The sequence below is a fragment of the Balaenoptera ricei genome, chromosome 5 (assembly GCF_028023285.1).
Source record: "Balaenoptera ricei isolate mBalRic1 chromosome 5, mBalRic1.hap2, whole genome shotgun sequence".
NCBI classification, from domain to species: Eukaryota; Metazoa; Chordata; class Mammalia; order Artiodactyla; family Balaenopteridae; genus Balaenoptera; species Balaenoptera ricei.
In genome coordinates, this window is record NC_082643.1 from 9,374,917 (window position 1) to 9,397,306 (window position 22,390).

At 37.4% G+C, this 22,390-nt stretch overlaps 2 protein-coding genes and 1 pseudogene across 9 annotated transcripts in view; 1 reads left to right on the forward strand and 2 right to left on the reverse strand.

The window, feature by feature from the left end:
- HERC3 (HECT and RLD domain containing E3 ubiquitin protein ligase 3) overlaps window positions 1-22,390 on the forward strand; it is a 513,145-nt gene that overhangs the window by 241,540 nt on the left and 249,215 nt on the right. The window lies entirely within an intron of this gene.
- The window catches only part of FAM13A (family with sequence similarity 13 member A), a 340,455-nt gene that overhangs the window by 63,771 nt on the left and 254,294 nt on the right, over window positions 1-22,390 (reverse strand). For all 8 annotated transcript variants that reach the window (XR_009503212.1, XR_009503211.1, XM_059922406.1 and 5 more), the window contains 2 exons: window positions 4,311-4,352; window positions 1,632-1,811 (listed from right to left, as the gene is read on the reverse strand). Coding sequence is in view for 6 of the 8 variants with exons in the window: in XM_059922406.1 (XP_059778389.1) it covers window positions 1,632-1,811; window positions 4,311-4,352 (222 nt within the window). In the remaining 2 variants the exon portion in view is untranslated. The remainder of the gene's footprint in view (window positions 1-1,631; window positions 1,812-4,310; window positions 4,353-22,390) is intronic.
- On the reverse strand, window positions 8,241-22,110 carry LOC132366704 (protein BTG1-like; annotated as a pseudogene).

The following is a 22,390-nucleotide window of genomic DNA, read 5'->3' on the forward strand; positions in this document are numbered from 1 at the left end:
TTTGTGTATGGTGTTAGGGAGTGTTCTAATTTCATTCTTTTCCATGTAGCTGTCCAGTTCTCCCAGCACCACTTGTTGAAGAGGCTGTCTTTTCTCCACTGTATAGTCTTGCCTCCTTTGTCACAGATTAGGTGACCATAGGTGCGTGGGTTTATCTGTGTAGCTCCTGTTCACTTTTGCCCTTACCCTGCCGTGCTCCTCCCCGGCCCACCCCAGGTACCCACCGCCACCAGGACCACTGTCCAGCTTTGTTCTACCACGCTCACTACCGCTTCCAGCCTCTGCTTGCTATGCCTCTGTCCAAACAACGAGGGTGGAAAGCACGATGTCACGACACATTAAGGATCTTAAAAATGCAGTGTTGCTACATCCTGTGTGGCAAAAAATGAGGCAGAGGCTAAGAACAGTGTTAGGTGAATAATTGGTACTTGCTGTATTAACACAATATAGGCGACACAGACTAATTATATACCTAAACACTTTCTATAAAGCTTAGTCAGTAGCTAATTTTAAATGTAAATATGTGCCGTATTATAATTTTCCTATTTTCTAAAGGAAATATTACAGCACCCCCTCCTATCCACCAGCTCTAAGACAAATATTTTTTAAAACGTGCTGCTTATACCACTTGAAAAGTCAGTGGGTTATATTACTGATACTTTTTAATTTCTAAAATTACATTTGTTAATATAGCTCTTAAACATCTTTATAATGTGCAGCATGGAATTTATTTATACTATTTATCTTTTGTATTTTCTTTAAGCAAAGAGAAGTTGCTTTTTTTCCATCAACATTTTGATGTAGATTATGAGTCCAGGTGAAAAGGAACGAGGCAAACTAGGGCTTGGTTTAGTCTTTAACATTTAATAAGAATTTCAAAATAATAACTTTATAGAGACTAAATGCTACAGTAGATAAAACTTTCAGGAAAAATATGGGACTATCTATTATATATAAATTTATTTTCCTTGACAATTTAAATCATGATTATTCAATAAGATGAATGGTAATTATTCATTTGTATTTTATCAAATCTTTTAATGGAGAATAAAATTTGTTGTAATACTCTTCTTGAAATTCATACTGAGAGAATGCCTTAAAATTAGTCATTATAATAATAAAGAACTCAAGCATTTCCTCTTTTGTTAGACTTAAGCTCAACCTCTCTTGTAGTAAAACATCATCAACTGTCAGAGCATGACAGTAATATTCTGGTATTTAATCAGGTCAAAATAGTAGGGAAATCTGCTGGCTCATAAGCAGTCTGATAGCCAACTGAATGTTGTCTAACAAGGAAAAAAACCACCTCTGGACAGGCATGTGGCAATTTTCTCCTCCAGTGGTTCAGGATCCCTCTAAATATTGACAAGATATTCCTGAGGAAGCCATGAAATGTATTAAATCAGAGGTGACTTCCCATAACATACAAAACATCTAGATGAAAAGGAAATACTTATTCAACCACTTATGAATTTCCAAATGCTAGCCAAGTTTAGAAGGGTCAAAATGAAAACTTAAAATTTTAACCTGAGTACTGAAACGAGAGTGTCTATAACACAGTCACTAATTCGGGTGTATATTTTTAAAAGAAGATGAGCAAATGCAAACAAGAAGTACCAATGCCAACTCACACGTCGCTGCCATGTCGAACTTCATCCTGCTCTTCAGACTGGCGTCGCCGCTGTTTGGTGGATGTGGAGAAAGATGCTGGTGATGTTCCAGATTCTGAGTCCTCTGAACTCTGGCCTCCAGAGCTATTAACATCCAAAAGATGTTGTTCTACAGCTGACCGGATGGTTCTTTCTAAGAGCCTGGTAAAAAAGAATGCAGAGTCAATCAAGCAATGAAACTTATCAATAACTGCGTTTAAAAATATGTCCCCGTACACAGAAAACACACTGGTGGTGGCCAAGGGGGAAGAGGCTGGGGGAGGGATGGAGTGGGAGGCTGGGGTCAGCAGATGTAAGCTTTTATATATAGAATGGAGAAACAACAAGGTCCTACTGTAGAGCACAGGGAACTGTATTGAGTATCCTATGATAAACCATAATGGAAAAGAATATGAAAAAAGAATGTATGTGTATATATATATGCATAACGGAATCACTTTGCTGTACAGCAGAAATTAATACAACATTATAAATCAACTATACTTCAATTAAAAAAAGTCCCCGTAATATTGGAAATATCAGCATTTTCCATGGAACATCGACTACAGCTTCATGAGCAAAGACAGTATGAGGCATTAATCCCCAAATATTTGCGCTGTGTATTAAAAACAAAGCTACACAGTACAAATTCCACCAATGTGATAATTGTGTTTTCCATCTTTGTGAGCCCAGGATACTGAAACACTCACAGCAGGTCTAGCAACAATTATAGGAGGCATTCAGGAAATAAAGATCATTTAATATAAGGCAGAATGAGGAAAGATTTTTTTCCTCATAGAATAATAATGGACCTATTCTTACAAAGGTGAGTTTCTTCCAGATTTATACCAGTTCTGCAGAGGAAGACGGTATGATTTACAAAGCAAATTGGCACAAATGATTTTATGATGCCTAGTATCTCTTTGGAATCCCTTTAAGATAAAATTATATAGGCAATAATGCTATTAAAAAAGAACACCTTACCAGAGCAATTACTCCTCATAGCAGAATGGTAAAATCTTTCTGAACCTCTATTCAATTAAGTTGTAATATATATGATTGAAGCTGTATTCATGCAAACACCCCAATGTATATTACTGGAGATGGAAGGATAGATTTACTTTGTTCAACCTGAAGAAAACAGGTAAGCTCAGGGGCTAAAAAGAGTGCATGATAAGACAGATGAGGTATCATTTTTAAAGCTATATAATCTTTCAATGTGTCTAAACCCATTTTTATCACTTCATTATTTAATTCTGAATAAGCAGGCATGAAAAATTCTAAACTGACACTCCTCAAAGCATGTTTTCCTTCACTTGAAAAAAGGATCACATCCAAACTCATCAAATTGTATACATTAAGTTTGTGTACAGTTTTTTGTATATACACCTCAAAAAAGCTGTTAAAATTTTTAAAAACCACATATATTTTTAAAAAATCGTCAGATCGAGAAACACATTCAGTTAAATAAAATGAGTTTTGAAAATTTAAGAACTTTAGATTTTCCAAATGTAGTTTTATAATAGACTCACAGTAACTTCATTAAAACTATTTTACAACCATGAGCAAGTACGGAATGACTAGGCGTTAGAACTTTAATATCTAGAACTCTACATCCCGACTATTTGAGATTACCTAATAGTGGTACATAGGAAAGTGAATAAATTAATATATACATACATACCAAAGCCACACCTTTTCCAAACGTTACACAAGACATATAAGAAGTAAAGGTCATTAGGAAACAGACAAGAACACATCAGTCTTGGTATAATTCTGGAAGCTCTTTAAAATTCACAAAGATAAAAGCCGTCAAACCTGCCCTCTGAGTGCTTCCTCACATAACAAGGAAGGGAAAAAAAAAAAAATCCCAACTCATCCTATTAGAGCCAAATTCATACCAATTAGTGTTCCTTCTAATTCTTTTCTCTTCTTCCTTATCACACATCTTCCCCTCCTCCTCCACCTGATCCCTGCTCATGGAAGATGCTCCAGAAGGCCCACCCAGGTCCCAGCAATGTCATAGGGGTAAAAGCACAATGACCAGGCAGGGGTAGACAGCTGAAGTTTAGATTTTAGTCTAAGTGCGGTTGGTCGTCTTAGGAGGAAAAAGACATGTGATGGACATAATTCACAGAGCACTGCCCCTGCCCTGTGGAAAAAGGACTTGCTGCCATCACTCATTTGCCTCCTTTTCTGTGTCCTATCAGACTGTAAAGGCCCCAAAGGCAGAGCACAAGTCTTATTTGACATTAGACACCTAACACTACGCTTGGCATACAGCAGGCACTCCATAAATCGAGGCTGATTCAAACGAACAAAGGAAGAAGTAAAATACACGGTTCATATTTCCACCGTTAATGGCAAGACACCTCCCAAAGCACACAGACTGCTTTGCACGTATTAACTGACCGACACGATTTGACTAAAATCAACAGAAAATCTCATATGTTCACACAGCTGAGGGGTCTTCAGTCACACACCCACACAGAAGCTCAAATAGGAACGCTTCTTATTTAGTCTTCTCCTCTGGGTGGTTTTAAAAATCATCATTGGTTGCTTATTATATTAATCTTCCAATGCTATACACCATTAGAAAAGCTTTTTTACTGTTTAATACGTGAGAGGAGGGGAAAAGAACCCAAAATCCGGATCACTTACTCTCCCGTTGCTGACACGTTGCTGACTTGGGATACGTGGGCACTGCAGAAAAGAAGCAAAAGAAAGGAAGCCAGGTTAGACAGAGGACCAGAGACCGCGAATCCAACAATGTGAGGGCATCCCGGGCTCAAAGTATTAGCCAGGCCCTGAATGACCCTCACATGACATTTAATTATCCACTGACGGATGCTGATTTTCACCTGTCTCTAGATTAGAGATGGCCCTGGGTGCATATTCCCAAACAGCTTTTTTTCTCCATGTTAAGATGTGCATGACAGATAGTTTCAAAGGTGACCCCTGAAAACAAGTGACCCCTGAAAACCATCTCTGCCTCTCAGACTACTGCCATGGCCCTAGTCTGGGGTCTTTGAATTTTCCCCAAATGTTAATACGATTGCTGCCGACTGCTTTCCCGCTACCAACTCCCCCATCCCTGCTCTCTGCAACCCAAGTCTGTTCCCTCCTGCCCCACTCCCTCCAGACCTGCAGACAGAAGCATCTTCCTAAAACTGCTCTGAACATGGAGCAGGGGCCATAGGGGACAGAGAACAAGGAACAAACACTGTTTTCTACATGACTCTAACTGAGCCACATTTTCTGCCTAAGTTCCTCAAGATGGAAAATACCTCAAGCTCTATAATGTTTCATCTTAACACCTAATTTATAGCCCTTTTATTGAGCATTTATAAACTTCCTCTAACCTTCCCATTTTCTCCAAAGCCTGAATTCCTTCGAAAGTATTAAAAACTAGTCAATAAAAAAAAAAAGTAGTCCATATAAAACGGAATGGTGAAATGAGAGAACACTATCTGATTAGCACATTTCAGAACTTCACCCTTTTGCCTCCATTCTACTTTCATATAAGCACAGTGTGGGTCGAGGCTGGCATCTGTTTTAACCATATCAGTGTGAGTACTTTCTTACATTCTGCCCTGTAGTGCTTAATTGGCTTCTAAATCAAGATTCAAAAGTATCTATGTTGAAAATGAGATTTAAAAAAAACCTTCAGTGCATGTCAAACTACAGTTTTGCCTAATCTAACAGTTCTCCCATTTTTACTTTCTTCTTTGTAGAAGACACCTGAAGAAAATAAAAGCTGTTAATGACCAATACTGATGGTTGCCTTTCAATCACTCCAAGAATCCTCACTTATATGACAGAATTTTCAGCATGTGAATGTGTTGCTTTGGAATCATCTGTCGAGTTTTTCTTCCATGTACATGTATATGTATATCTCATCCCTTTCCATTTAGAACCTAAGTGCTTCAAGGGATTGTATAATATTTCTCATCTTCTTTCATGACAATACCTACGAATACCACCAGCACCATACCCAGCACAGTATTCATTATCCCAGAGGTGATCAACAGACACTCACTCTACCCCAGAGAATTCCTTTAGCTAAAGCTGCAGCTCTTTGTCATGGTCACAAACCACAGCCAAGTCCCAGAAAAACTGCATAAAAGAGTGCTATTGTTCACAAGGGAAACATATGAGAAGAATCTTCATTAATAAATGAATGAACAAATAAATAAACCTGCATGCTTACTGAGTGCTCACTATGTTTCAGACATTGTGCTTAGTATTGTTTACATAGCTTTTCTCATTTACTGTTTACAATAACCCCATGAAGTAGGCACAATTGTTTTCTTTTCCCTATTTTCAAATGAAGAGGTTAGAGGGGTTAAGTCACTCACAGTCATAGAGCCAAGAAGTAGATGAGCTGAGATTTGAACCAAGAAAGTTTTAGCTTAGAGTCTAAGCTCCTAATCACTACACTCGGCTTTCTGAATCCGTCACTCACTAGAAGAAACACTCTCTAGAGTCATCTTCCTATATGGAGGCCTGGACTTAGGTATTTAACTTTGCTTTTAATTACAACCATTTCTGCCTCACAATACCTGCTATTCATAGAGGTCCCCAGGTTACATAACCAACAATAAATCCTTTGCTGTTCTCTGTCCTGAGCTGGAACAGGCAGTCCCTGCTTTTGATGCTTGTGGCTCACCCTCTGTAAATTCAACACTGTATAATTAACTCCTGTACTCCACTTCTCATGCAGTTACACAACCTTGGTTTTGGGAGCAGGGGCCAATTTGAATAATGACTCCGGGAGAACATACAGGCGGGAAAAGAATACAGACCTGCTAGATACTAAAAACATGCCAAAGACATACAAATATAATCAGCCAATCAGTCAGCCATGCCATCTCAGAATGAAGAGATGTACTTCCTCTCCTCCCTTCCATACACTTTTGACCTGAACTTCTTTTTGCTTCTTAAAGCACACACCGATATTTTTATGTTCATTTTGGGGTGGGGGGGGGTGGGTAAGGAGGAGAAGATGAAAAGAGGTGAGGAAGAAAGAGACACGAAAATGACAACAAATGGGACCAGGTTCTGAGATTCCTAGCTCTCTGAGTAAGTGCTTCTCAAACTCTAATGTGCATCAGAATCACCCAGGATCTTGTTCACTCACAGATTCTGATACAGTAGGTCTAGGTCTAGGAAAGGGGAAGCTGAGATTTTGTATTTCTAACACATTCCCCAGTGATTCTGATGCTGTTGATTTGTGGAAGACATTGATTAGCAAGGTTCCAAATTCTTGCAACTAAAATTCTTTTAGACTTCAGTGACTTAGATATCACAATTGCTATTTTTAAAGATTCTGAGTTATGAAGGTATGATTTGGAAAACATGTGCTAATTGGAATGAATAAAAGGCAATACATCAAAATTTCTCTCAGAGCTTAAAGAAAAATGACCTGAGCCATCTAAATCAGTCTTAAAGAGCCTTTCTCAGAATGCAAAATAAATGAATAAATCAATAATAAGACTAAGTAATTAAACCATATTGATTTTTGTTAATATATTTATCTTAGGTCAAATTTATGATAAATTTATATTTTTGGGTTTTTGTAATAGGCCTCTGGAATTTTTGGTATTACTTAATGTGTCCATACTTCCATGCTTTTAAAATAGAATTTTTCTAAAGGAAGTATCCTTTTTTTTAAATGCCAAGAAACAATTTATTATAGAGAGAAGAAAAATCTCTCATCCAAAATACAGAAATCTGTACAACTCTGCCACAATCAATACACATGAACTGTACAAATTCACACCAGTTCATAATTTACCAAACAAACTATGACTAACAAGGTTCACAAAATAGATGGTGGTTTATGGAAAAGACTTTTCCCCAATTAAGTACCAGGAAAGTTACAAACCAGACCTCTACTTTCTAAAAATAAGAAGTATACTCAGTCTTAGAAAACTACAAGCCAGCAAATGTACAGAGAGCTGGCCGGTGCTAACACCACACTTGAGACAGTGCCTTTTTAAGGGTCTTTTTCAAAGCCTGTTGCCACTGCAGATTCTGGTCACTTGCTACTTTCAAAGCCAAAAACACAACACAAGGTCTGACCATTTCCCCAGGTCATACTTCCTAGTTTGTCTTATGTACATTTATACATATTTAAGTGCTAGGTAAAAGTCTTGTCATAAAATTTCCAGTACTACCATGTTTAAAATGTTGAGCTTTCCTGTTGAGCTGCCAAAAAGGATAACAACTTTAAGTGTCATAGTGCAAATTTTCTCTGCAAGTTCTACTGCAGAGAAAGGTTCTTTGAAATACAGATTGGCGTTAAAGGGACTGATGTAAAAATTTAGGCATCGTGTCTGGGAGAAACTGAAACCGCCCTAGGACTTCACTCCCTTGCAAATAAGGTGATCCTTTACTTGGACTCACAGGCGATTAAATCATTGAAAGGTACTGTCCAAACTATGGCACTGTCACTTAAAAAATTTTTTTGACCACTCTATCTTGTGCCTGTGGTTTAAATTCCATAATCTATCTCCCAAGAGGAGCCCACCCAAAGCAAGTATCAAGTTTATCCATCCATTGTAAGACGATGCATCCATAGACTATATCTTAACCTGATACAGTCATTATACTGTAGTGTTTGGAAGGGCTTGTTCCGTCCAAGAGGAGTTCCTCCTTGCAGCTGATTCCGCTGTCTACGGTTTGCACGTTGGTGCTGTTTTGGGTGCTACCTCCTGCTGGTGAGGCTTCGTGCAGCACACAGATGGAGCCAACCTCTCCAATTCTGTAAGACACTTCGTAGGGATCAACCCAGAGTGTGAGTTCACTTGGGAGAAGCCTGGACAGCTCCTGACCGCTCAGCCCAATCCGCTGTGCTGGCCTGTCCAATGAGAGGATCCACTTTATGGTTGATGCGGACACAACGGTAACCCGATCCCTTGCAGGGCTTTTCTGGGAACCAGGGATGTTTCTAATGTTCTGCCAGCAACTCCTGCAGGCTCCGGCCGAAGGTCTGCAGCTGTCGCTCGCTCGTGAGCCCCTTGATGCGGAGGAACTTGGAGACGAAGGCCTCCTTGGCTGCCATCTCGCCTATCACGGTGTTGGCCCGGGTGTAGAAGGGATGCGCGGGGTCGGCCCGGCCCGGGGCTCCCTCACGGGTCAGAGGGCTGAGAGAGAGAGAGGGAGGGAGGGAGGGGCGGACGGCTACGCTTTTTCTCCTTTCTTTATAGTAAAAAAGTTATTTTCGAGCCAGGAGGCGGCCAGAGAGAGGAAGGGACGAGCGACCGCGAGCCGGTCACAGCGCCCGGACCTCCCAGGACGCCGCCGCCTCCGGCTCTGCAGCCTCCGAAGCTCGCAACAGTTGCATTTCCAGCTCCGAGGGGCCTAAAGAAAGTATTCTGAAAAGAGAACGTTTTGCGTTGGGAATCAGAAAAGTGAAGTTCTGGTCTTGGCTTTGCAGTTCATTAGCTGCAATCACAGTCAGATTGTTGGTTAGCTTGTCTGCTTTGGGTTGGTTTCTTCATACAGAAAATGAAAGCCTTGGTTCGTGATCTCTGTGATTTTCTTTTAGCTCCAGAAGTTTATGACTATCTCAGTTTCAAGGTTATTGCCCTAAAGTTTAAATCATTACAAAAGCTTATAACTGCATATTTAGTTTTATGACAGTGTCAGTCATAGTTAGGGTTTATCAGATACCAAAATGGCTTTGGTCAGGTATCCAATCACCTCCGTAGTTCCTGTGGGATGTGCTTAACAATTCACCAATAACAAGATTTCTAAGAATATTTGATGTCAGAAATAGGGCCTGCTTCCATTGCTATCATCAGCTCATGGAGGTAATGTTAAGACACTAACAAAAAGACAATAAGCAAATAAGCTAAAGTGAAAGATAATGATTTTCTTCATCTACATGTAGCTTGTTTTCTATCCCTTGCAGAGAGCTAAGAATAATGCATTTTTTTCGGAGCACTTGACTGATTTGCTAAGAAAATCTCTTACTTATGCAGTGTAAACACCTGAATATGGAAGAATTCATTTCCTAATGTTGATAAAGCGAGTATTCAAAACTAAAATAAAGAAGCAGACTCAGCATTATGGTCAATTTCATTACCCAAGCCTACTTAAGTGATGATGCAAATGAATGTCCTCCTGGTACGGTCATTCAAAACAGATTCTGAGCCTACTCTGAAATATATTCTATGACATAGTTAAATATATTTAGTCTTTATTTCTATTAGCAAGACACTTCCATAAAGTGATTATGCTCAGAAATATTAGTCTATAAAATTTGCATGTGATAAGATGCACAGAATGCCTGTTGACAACTGATTCTCTTATTAGATCTCTTTTTTTTTTTTTTTTTAATATTTATTTTTGGCTGTGTTGGGTCTTCGTTTCTGTGCGAGGGCTTTCTCTAGTTGCGGCAAGCGGGGGCCACTCTTCATAGCAGTGTGCGGGCCTCTCACTGTCGCGGCCTCTCTTGTTGCGGAGCACAGGCTCCAGACACGCAGGCTCAGTAGTTGTGGCTCACGGGTGTAGTTGCTCCGCGGCATGTGGGATCTTCCCAGACCAGGGCTCGAACCCGTGTCCCCTGCATTGGCAGGCAGATTCTCAACCACTGCGCTGCCAGGGAAGCCCTAGATCTCTTGATTTGAAATAAAGAAATCTTTCAAATCTACTGAAACCAGACATCTTGAAGAAGGATGTGTTCTCTTTTTTCTGTCTGTTCTCTTACTTCAGTATATTCTCTTTTCAGTGGTGTATAAAATGCTGCCCGTAAAATATTGTTTTAATAGGAACCATTAGGTCTAACAGAATTATCCTTTTTCTCTAGGAGATAATATTTACATTCAATTTTTTTAATGAGTAAGAATTTAAAAGACAATTATGTGGTTTGTTTAAGCCTCAGGATGAGGATCCAGTAACTAATCGTCAAACCAGAATGAAACTCTTAATTTGTCTATTTAACAGAATACGGTATTTTTAGTATCATCTTAAAATACTAAAAGTTGATACACACTGTCAACATTATAAGATGACTATACCACTACTTCCTTGTAACTGTATAATGAATTTTTAAATTAAAACATTTTCATGATTTTTAGTTCAATTCTCTACAGTGCCATAAAACAAATACACTCAGTCCTCAATATTTATTCACTTTGTTTTAACTTTTAGTTATGATTATCACATGCAGAAATTTTAGGGAGCATTTATACGTATTTAGATTTTGACAAAAAATATTTATCCCCACATATTTTTATTGAAACTCACATATACTATTCCTTTAAGTATTAGGACTGATTTGAAGAAACGAATTATTCTTCATTCCTATATCTTGATACTGTATAAAATATTTTCTAACAAATTAAACTGAGCCCATCAAAATGTCAAAATACATTTTGTACAGCTTCTTTTGGGCCCTAATTATGGGGGTTATAAGTTTCATATATTTAGAATGTTTTGCATAAAAAGAAATTCAGAGGTTTTTTTAGTTTTTAGACTAAGGTCTTTATAAAGCAAAATTAAGAAATGAAATGGAGAGGTGACTATATATACTATACCCATTTATAGATGAGGAAATTGAGGTTCCGAGAGGTTTAGTATCTCACTCAAGTTTACACAGCTCTGATTCCATCTCATGTTATCTGGCTTCAGATATGTCCTTAATAAAAACATAATCCTTATTCTCAAATAATGCTGCTATTCACATAAATCTTTGGCTACACATTTGTTTCTTTTCTTAGAACTAGAAGAGATTATTAAAAGTACTTTTTGCATTCACATGGAAATTTCTTCTCGAAACTTATGCTTTCCAGAAAACCTTTTATTTCATCTAGGTTTTCATGTTTATTAGCATAAAAGTGCATGAAGTATTCTATAACCTTTAAAAAACTACTATACCCTCACAGCAAATTTCACTTCTGATTATTAGTATTGTCCCTTTTTTTTTTTTTTCTTAAGTTTACCAGAGGTTTTCTTTTTTATTATTTTCATTTTTACTCTCAAAGAATGAGTTCCTGGATTCAAACATGAGTTCTGCTATTTTTATGTTTTCTTTTATTATTATTAAATCCTTTCAGGTTTCCAAGAAGTTGCTTTTCTTCCTTTTTATAACTTCTTATTCTGAATGTGTGGCTCGTTTACTTTCAATCTTTTTAAGAAGGTGAAGTTACTTCTTAAAAAGAGCTTAGATCTCATTCCACAAATTTTGATAATGTACTTTTCCTCTTTTTCTTCCAAATAGTCTGTTTTTATTTCCTATTTGAATTTCTTCCTCCCTTTAGGAGAGTTTTCGTTGGTTGATTGGACATTTTTTCTTAATTACACTGTGGTTAGAAGACATGACTTAATATTTCTACTCTTCAAGAACTTTTAGAGATAGCTGAGTAATCTTTTAGAAAGTAGCAGGAATGCTTAAGCCCTATTTGTAGGTTGTAAAGTTTAGTGTATGTGATGCTCCTATATTTTAAATCTTATTAATTTTATTAAATTCTCAGCGCTATTTATAAATTTTTTTTGTTATAGACATATTGTGCTATATATAAGTTCTATACTTCAAATGTGTTTGCATGTTTATCCTTGTTAACTTAAGGGTTTAAATGTATATGATTTGATACAATGCTAGTTTATACATACTTATTATTTTAACCTTTATATTTTTAGTATGGATTTTACCCAATAAATGTAAGTCTAGGTTTGTCCTGTTTAATGGATTTGGCTTTAAACTCTAGTTGTTCTGGTACTGATATTGCTATCTCTGCTTTCTTTCTGTTCATATTTATCAGAGATAAATCCTATATTATTAACCTTTCTGTGCTATTTTGTTTTAGGCATAGCTCTTTTGAGCAAAACATAGTTCAAGCAGTCATTTTAAAAAAAGTATTTTTAGCTTTTATCAAAGAATTTAATCAATTTACACTTATTGTCATAGCTGATACATTTGTTCTAGTTTTATATTTTTGCTTTATGTTTTATAATTTTGGAGCTTCCTTTTCCTTTGATTTCTGTCTTTGCTCTTATCTTCTGAGGTGATTTGGGATATAGGAATCCTATGCACAATTCTACTAGTTGTTGCCTCTCCAACCCATACATCTGTAACTATTAAAACTGAAACAAAAACCCAAAAAACAAACCACCAAAAAAAAACCCTGAAACGCTTGATGCCTGCTTCTACTCTCCTACCTTCCATGCAAGATAAGAAATTTAGAATTTCATTACTTTCTTTGGCCCTCCACTAATAATTATAATCAGGTTTCTACTTCTTAATTAAAAAAATATTTTGGGGGATTCACCTCTCAATTAGCTGGGTATATGTTAACACTGATTTCTATTTCTATTAGTATGGTTTCCTCCTTAGAATCATAATTTTCAGGTTGGCTTTCTGATCTCTGACTTTCATATCTAACATTATTTCTCTCACAGCTTTTTCTTTACCCTTTTCATTTTGGAAGAGCTTCTCAAGTTTCTCTCTCATCATGTACTTGATTTATTTTAAATACTTGCTGCTCTTTACTGCTTTCCAAAGTTTTAAAAATCTCTGCAAATACATTTCTAGGCTTCTCTTTCCCTCATTTCAGCTGTTCTTGTGTGTCTCTAGCCTTTTAATTCTCAACTTATTCTCTCCTTACAGGTTCCTACTCATATTTCAAAGAGGTTGGTTATGTCCTTGAACATTTTTGGAGAAGATTAGCAAATATTACTTCTCAAGTTTTCCTCTGAATCATACAAAAAACAGTTTTCTGAAATCTGTTTCTACTCTGAGTCCTCAGAGCAAGTCATCCTTTCCCCTAGTTTGTAATTTCTCTTTATAGGTCCCAAATAGTTCTTCGTGTTTAGGGGTTCGTAAGGGGGAACAATCAATTCAGGCAGAGCCATTATCAAAAACCTGGCTGGGTATATTGTTCTGAGTTTATTTCATTGTCGCTTGGCCACAGGCAGATGCCCCCTCTTGGATTTAGACTTTAAAAGCCAGGATACGATTCTGCCCTTGAACAATCTACAATGCATACTTGAGTGGACCTGCTGTTTAGTCCAATTTATGATTAAGCTGGAGAATCAGAAACAAATTTGTAGTTTGTCTTTGTGCAGTGTACACTTGAAAGCATGCATTAAATCCAGTAATCTTCCTGCCTTTATCCCTTTCTCAGATGCCTTTGTTAGGTAATTGAGCATCCCAGGGGGATACCTCCTCCTCTCTGTTGTTTTGTGTACTTAATGTTCTAGTCTCTAAATGGGAGGTGAAAAAGAATACACAACTCAGCTCTGGATGGTTCAGAAAATAAGTTTCTGCTCAGTTGGGGGAATGTCACTTGCTTTTCTGGTCAGTGCAGTAGATACTGGAAGGAATCCAAGTCAGTTTCTTTTGCCTTCCTTCTCTCTTTGTGCTCACTATGTTGTTTAGATGATGAAACATGAAGCCTGCAAGGCGAAAATACGTTTCTCAGTTCATCTCCACTGATGAGGTTGCCTTTGACTTACAGTTTTCTTCTTTTTTTAAAAAATAAATTTATTTATTTATTTATTTATTTTTGGCTGCGTTGGGTCTTTGTTGCTGCGTGCAGGCTTTTCTCTAGTTGCGGTGAGCGGGGGCTACTCTTCGTCACAGTGTATGGGCTTCTCATGGCAGTGGCTTCTCTTGTTGCGGAGCACGGGCTCTAGGCATGTGGGCTTCAGTAGTTGTGGCACACGGGCTCAGTAGTTGTGGCACGTGGGCTCAGTAGTTGTGGCTCGTGGGCTCTAGAGCGCAGGCTCAGTAGTTGTGGCACACGGGCTTAGCTGCTCCGTGGCATGTGGGATCTTCCTGGCCCAGGGCTCGAACCTGTGTCCCCTGTATTGGCAGGAGGACTCTTAACCACTGCACCACTAGGGAAGCCCCTACAGTTTTCTTCATCATTGTTATAAAATTGTCTCTAGTTTTTGTCTTTTATATCATCATTAGAAATTAAATGGGAAGCTGGGAGTAGTTATATCAGACGAAGCTAGTCTGCTTTTAACCTAGAGGTTTACATTTTATTAAAATCTTAAGTTCTTACAAACAGAAGTCTATAGGGAGGCAGGGAGAATGAAAAATGAAGCAGTAAGAGATCTAGACAGAATGGCTACAAAGGCATCATTTTCTACAAGTAAATTTTTCCTTTGCTTTTTCATGCTGAGGAAAGATATGAAGAGAAGCATAAAAATATAAAAATTTATATAATTTATCTTTGTTTCTCAGTATAGCCTAAATATATGTTTAATATTTTAATTAACATTGATAGAATTAAACTCAGAATCTGTACTTCTCTCTTACTATGCAAAAAATATAACTGATTCTCAGATGTCAAGAACTCAATACTGAATCCCTAAAGAATGGTATGATAAACAGTAGTAAAGTTTATAACCATTCTTCAGTATAAAATAATTATACTGTCGGTCTGGTTCAGTGATTTTCAGCCAAGGGTGTGCATCACTTTATGACACTTTTTCTCTCTAACTTTTTTATTGTCGTAAAATACACATAATACAAAACTTACCATCTTCACCATTTTTAAGTGTACATCCAGTGGCATTAAGTACATTCACATTGCTGCACAGCCCTCACCATCATTCATCTCTAGAACTCTTTTCATCTTGTGAAACTGAAATTCCTATTCTTAAACAATAACTCCTGAATCTCCCCTTTCCCCCAGCCCCTGGCAACCACCCTTCTATTTTATGTCCCTATGAATTTGACTACATTAGGTATTTCATGTAAGTGGAATTTTACAGTATTTGTCTTTTTGTTATTGGCTTATTCCACGTAGTATAAATGTCCTCAAGGTTCATCCATGTTGTGTATGTGTTAAAAGTTCTTTCCTTTTTAAAGGCGGAATAATACTCCACTGTGTAGTCTGCATTTTGTTTATCCATTCATCCATTGATGAACATTTGGGTTGCTTCCATCTTTTGGCTATTGTGAATAATGCTATTTTGACCATGGGTGCACAAACATCTCTTTGGGACCCTACTTTCAATTCTTTTGAGTATATACCCAGAAATGGAACTCCTGGATCATATGGTAACTCTAAGTTTAATTTTTTGAGGAACCACCTTTACTAATTTTGCTAGTGGCTGCAACATTTTACATTTCAACCAGGAATGCACAAGTGATTCAATTTCTTGTTATCTTTACCAATACTTGTTATTATTATTATTATTATTATCATAGTAGCCATCCAACTGGGTATGAGGTAGTGTCTCATCGTAGTTTTGATTTGTATATCCCTGATGATTAGTGATGTGGAGCATCTTTTCATGTGCTTATTGGCCATTTGTATATGTTCTCTGGAGAAATGCCAATTCAAGTCTTTTGCCCATTTTTTAATTGTGTTGTATTTGTTTTTTGTTGAGTTTTAGGAGTTCTCTATCTGTTCTAGATATTAATCCCTTATCAGATATATGATTTGCAAATATTTCCCCCCATTTTGTGAGTTGCCTTTTTCTTCTCTTGATAATGTTATTTTTTTGATCATAAAATTTTAAAAAATTTAAAGAAGTCCAATTTATCTATTTTTTCCTTCTGTTTCCTGTGCCTTTGGTGTCACACCTAGGAAATCATTGCCAAATCCAATGTCATGGAGCTTTTGCCCAATGTTTTCTTCTAAGAATTTTGTAGTTTTAGCTCTTGTATGTAGATCTTTGATCTATTTTGAGTTAATTTTTGTATATGGTGTTAGGTAAGGGTTCATTAGGTAAGGCTTCAACTTCATGCTTCTGCATGTGGATATCCGGTTTTCCCAGCACTATTTGTTGAAAAGACTGTTCTGTGACACTTTTTGAAAATATGGACACCCAGCCCACTTGAGACTCAGAATCTTGGCCAGTGAGACCCAGGCATCGTTAATGAGCTCCATATACTTCATACCATTAAGATAGTGTTATCAAAAAATAGAAAAATAACAAATATTGACAAGTATGTAGAAAAACAGGACTCTTGTGCATTACTAGTGGAAATGTACTTAAAAATGTATAAGGTGGTAAATTTTATATTATGTGTATTTTATTGCAATTGAAAAATAATTTAAAGTTGTTTAAATGGCAAATTTTATTTTATTTATATATTACCACCAAGAAAAAAAGAAAAAAGAGCTCCATAAGCAGAGGTGATGTATCTCCTCAGTTTAGAAATACTGTTGTAGTCAAAACGGACAAGGTAAAAACAATTTAAATATATAGTTACCTGTGTCTAAAGACACCCAAAATATCTAGCTGACTTTATCATCTTGGGGAAGAAAAATCAAGTAGATAATTAAATAAACAGCCTGCTTATTTGTTCTACTTTTTAGTTAGTAGCCTGAAACAGGCTTATAAACAAACACAATGTATGGTATGATACACTTCTCCAAACTATCCCATCTGATAATAAGAGCTTTTTACCTCAAAATGATAATTTAGAAAACATACATTATGCTTAAGGAGAAAAATAAACTATTAAAAATTTAATAATACTACCCCACCGCCAAACAACAAACAGAAATTCTAGCACAAGTTGTTTGGAAAGGTAATCCCCAAAAAGCTATCTAAAGATGAGTTAGAAATAATTTTTCTACATATCAAGATAAGAGTGGTATGATATAATTTCCAGATCCCATCTAGTATCTATTTAAATCTGAATTTATCCAAAGCTAAATTTTTTCTTCAACATAAATTCTGCAGTAAAGACTTTCATAAAATTGATGCTTCCTGGAGTCTAAGAATAAAAAGTTAATAAAATCCTAAAGAATGAGTTTGTGTGCCAAACAGCTAATTTAGAAATAAATCTAATTGATGTTCCTGATTCAGGAAAATTAGAAAACATATGAGGGGGTGGGAGGGAGGTCTAAGAGGGAGGGGATATAGGTATACATATAGCTGATTCACTTCATCGTACAGCAGAAACTAACACAATATTGTAAAGCAATTATACTCCAATTAAAAAAAAAAAGAAAACATATGAAATACTGAAACTGACCCTAAGCAATTCCAAATCTGCTAAAATAGTAATTCAGCTTCAATTTGCATGATGAGTATTAAAACTTGGGCTGAAATTGATAAAGACTTAATTTCAAGGTTTCAATGAAGCCCAAAATGAGAAGGGGAAAACAAGAGGATCAGTGCAGATGCTAGAAGCCAAGTGTTAGGTAAGGAATGAGACACTACTCAGAGGCCAGGTGAGTTGTTTAGAGCCCAGTGAATAAAACTGGTTATAGGTATGCAGTCCCTGAAGCATAGATTCAGGATTTTCATAAAGCACAGGCAAAGACGGGTGCTAGGTATATGTAAAATTTAGGTATTCGTAAAGAAGGAATTCATGGGTCAAAGTTAGATGGGATAGGATGAGGACAGGACCTGACCCTGGCCATAGGGAAGGTGAAGATAGTGTGGGGAGATGGGAGCGAGCAGGTAGAGACGAGGAGGAATAGAAAGTGGAGATCAAGAACCCATCTCCCAGTGGAAATAACCACAGAAATCAAAACCTGGGCTTGGCAACACTGAAGACTTAGATAAATAGAAGTAGAACTAGCAACAGATCCCAACCGGATCTGACTGGATGCCACCAAAAGAATTCAGACAACAGTGTGCATGTGGCACAGAAGAACACCTACTGCAAGCTGCTTTCACACTGATCTGAGCAACTGAGGTAGGGGCTCCTTTTCCGGGATTCCAGCCTAGACTAGGACAGAGGCCAGGGTGTGCGCATCTTTGCCAAGCGTGTTCTGCACCCTTAGCATCATGCAGGTTCGTGTTTATTTGCGGCAATCTCACTAAGGGTTTGGTATAACCGGTCCTTCCCTTTCATTCCCTTAATCACTTCAACAGGGCAGGTAATCTCTAACGAGCATCTGGGGAACAATGACACCTACTGTTTGAGCTACTGTAGCTGCAGTAAACTTGCCACATGGGATGGTGGCAGGCGTAGATTTGTAGCTACTATTTCTTTCCTTTGCAAAAAAGGACAAATGGCTCTATGGTGAATTAGGTTAGGTTGGAGAAGTACTGGAATTAAAGAAGACAAGAGTTCTTATCACAGAAGACTATTCATCTAGAATGAGAACATCTGAGTGCATGCCTGTTTATAAGAGGCCTACCTTACTACAGAAAGGCCTGAAGGCAGTGGAAACGTACAGTAGACTAACACGTGGTTCAGCCGTAGATGTTAGAATAGCAATCACAGAAACCGCAGTTCTACAGGGTGAACGGTGGAGCAAGGTAGTGACTGAAATGGCCCCTCTTGGCCTCTGTTCCTGTAACCGACCTCCCTACCCCCAGCCACAGGAAGGTCCTGGAACCTCCACTAAGGCACTGCAGCCTCTCGATATGCTCTCCATCTCTACCCCAGACACAGACCCTCTCTTGTTGCTATAAATAATGCACCTCGTCTCCACTCCAATTGCTGGATGCCTGTCGGATCTACCGTATCTGAGTTCCTTTACAGAGCAGCTATTCTCCTTCCTCTGAAATGGGAGGCCTGCTTTGCCCTCATCTTCTCTCTGTTTTGATTTGGTCTACCTGAAGACGGCCCACTCCCAAACTTGCAGCCACTGAGATTTGCCATTCTACCTTATGTCGGACCTCTCAGAATAAACCACAAAACGGAATACCCCTCCGTTAAATACCCCGTCCCCTCTGGCCTGGCTGCTTGTGGCTGAATCTACTTCTGGTGAAGACCCACCTCAGATGTGTCTCATCTCTTGATTGGGCCTTTCCTCCCCTGAAAAACCTGACCAATTAACACTGTCAACACATAATATTTAGTATTCAATATCCTTAGCCAGGGAAGATAGCATTTTGCCACTACCAATCATTTTTTACTTTTCAAAGGCACAGAAAAAATTATTTTGGATTTAAAAGAGCCAATTTAGTTTTTCATCATGTTAATAATCATTATGAAATTCATTAGTCATGTAATGACTCCCCTTTTCTAACACTGCAGCAAAGGAATTGTAATAAAGTTGGAGGGAAAGGAATAGAAGACAAGGACATTACAAAAATTTATTTAAAATGTTTAAGCATTCATTTGCTCTTACTAGAGGAAGTGCAAAAAAAAAAAAAAAAGTGCACTGATTTATAAATTAAATTATCAGTGGACATGTTTCTGTTTCTAGTCCCAAAATCTAGAACTTAGTCATAATCAACAATCATGTTTTCCTTTTTCTACTTGAATTCTGTACGCTAGATTAACTCAAGAAAAGTCAATCTCAAACCAGCCATGCAAATAATTAAAAAAAAAACAGTTCATGTTTTATCAATAGATTCTCCCTATTTCATGTCAAGTGGGTAAGAAAAAAAGCTAAGTTAACTTGTACCAACCTAATTCTTACATAATTTTTAAGATTATCATGTAATGTTATTCAGAAAAAGAAACTACATTTGAAATTTTTAATTTCAGGCCAAATAATTACGAGTTTTGCATTTATGAAATATCTCCACTTAGTTTAAATTCCCCTCACATGAAAAGAATGCCTGCTGGTAACTTTTCCTTTCTCTGCAACTTTACCACTACTGTAAATGTGGGCTAGTATGCACATTCATTTTCTCCCCTACTTTGATCATATTTTAGTTTTTATGACTCTTAACATTGAAAGCTCAAATAGCTTCTATCGAGAATTCAGTAAATATACTAATTTTCTTTACATTTTTTTGCTTTCATTTAGGAAGTACAGAATTTCTTTTTTCAAGACTACAGAATTACTCTAGATAATTACAAAATTTACACTCTAAAACACAATTATGTGTATCTGAGGACTTACAACTTATAAGTCCATTTTCCCCATCTGCTTTTTAAAACAGTAGTAAAAATAAATAAATAAAATTCAATACTATGTAAAACATAGATTGATGTTACCCAGAGTAATAAAACTAAGACATTCAGAGAATAGTTTTCATTAGTTGTCATGAGCTGGTGCTGGAGTCTTCTGTACCGTGTAAAACCTGATTTCCATTAATATATGATAATCATTTGTTTGATATTACTGTGTGTATTTACATAATGAATACTAGCATCACTGTGTACCCAGCAAGGACATCCTCATGGGTTTACAGTAATTGCACAGTCAAGACAGCCTATGAACCAGAATGTGCTGATTTGGTTGGCAGGAAACCAGGACGAAGCAAATGGACCACCATGTTGTCTCAAGCTGAAACCTCAGATGTTCCCTGTCTTGCCACAAAGTGATTACGCAACAAGCTTCAAGTCGCTAAAGGGCAGAGCACTACTGCAAAGCAGTTACTTGGCCAAGCCTGACGCCCTATGACACATTTCGGAACTGTGGTGGTTGAATTAAAGTCTAAATCTAACACTGAGACTATTGCAACAAATCAGACTCAAAAACAAAATACTTATGTGATACCCTGACACTGCTTTTTTTTTTTTTCCGCATCTTTATTGGAATATCATTGCTTTACAATGGTGTGTTAGTTTCTGCTGTATAACAAAGTGAATCAGCTATACGTATACATATATCCCCATATCCCCTCCTTCTTGCGTCTCCCTCCCACCCTCCCTATCCCACCCCTCTAGGTGGTCAGAAAAGCACCGAGCTGATCTCCCCGTGCTATGCGGCTGCTTCCCACTAGCTATCTATTTTACATTTGGTAGTATATATAAGTCCATGCCACTCTCTCACTTTGTCCCAGCTTCCCCTTCCCCCTCCCTGTGTCCTCAAGTCCATTCTCTAGTAGGTCTGCGTCTTTATTCCCGTCCTGCCCCTAGGTTCTTCATGACCATTTTTTTTTTTTTTTTTTAGATTCCATATATATGTGTTAGCACACAGTATTTGTTTTTCTCTTTCTGACTTACTTCACTCTGTATGACAGACTCTAGGTCCATCCACCTCACTACAAATAACTCAATTTCGTTTCTTTTTATGGCTGAGTAATATTCCATTGTATATATGTGCCACATCTTCTTTATCCATTCATCTGTCGATGGACACTTAGGTTGCTTCCACGTCCTGGCTATTGTAAATAGAGCTGAAATGAACATTGTGGTACATGACTCTTTTTGAATTATGGTTTTCTCAGGGTATATGCCCAGTAGTGGGATTGCTGGGTGGTATGGTAGTTCTATTTTTAGTTTTTTAAGGAACCTCCATACTGTTTTCCATAATGGCTGTATCAATTTACATTCCCACCAAGACTGCAAGAGGGTTCCCTTTCCTCCACACCCGACACTGCTTTTTAAAAAGTAGAATTCAAAATTGAGGAAAGGTTAAAAGAAAAACAAAAAAAAAAACTTCAGCAATTTAAACTTGAATTTATATGGTCATATTACTTTCAAATATAGTTTCTAAGCCTCTGAAGTGGGTAGGTAGTGAGGAAAGTAATGCAGTAAGAAAAGCCTGGTTCTAGGTTATTACTGATACCTAAGTGGGATGGTTCACTGAAAATCACATCAATACAACAACTTCTTAGTCTGGAAGGAAGTGATCTCATCTAACATCTACTCTGATGTAAACTTACCTGTTTTAAGAGTTGTCATTCTGGCTTTATAAACTTTAGAAAATAATCCTGAACTCTAAGAACTTGCTGAATATTAGTTTCACACTTCACTACTATCTAGAAAATGACCTAACGTAAGCCAAGACTTCTTCAGCAAGTGAGGCTTAGGCTCAGAACCCTCCCCACCTGCATGTATGTATAGAACAGAGATTTTAAAATTTAGGTTACACCCTAATCATTAGGCAGATTTTGAAATTAAAATGGCTAGCTTGACATCTTTGAATTTAAAACCAAATATCTTATTTTAGTCTTTTCAACTT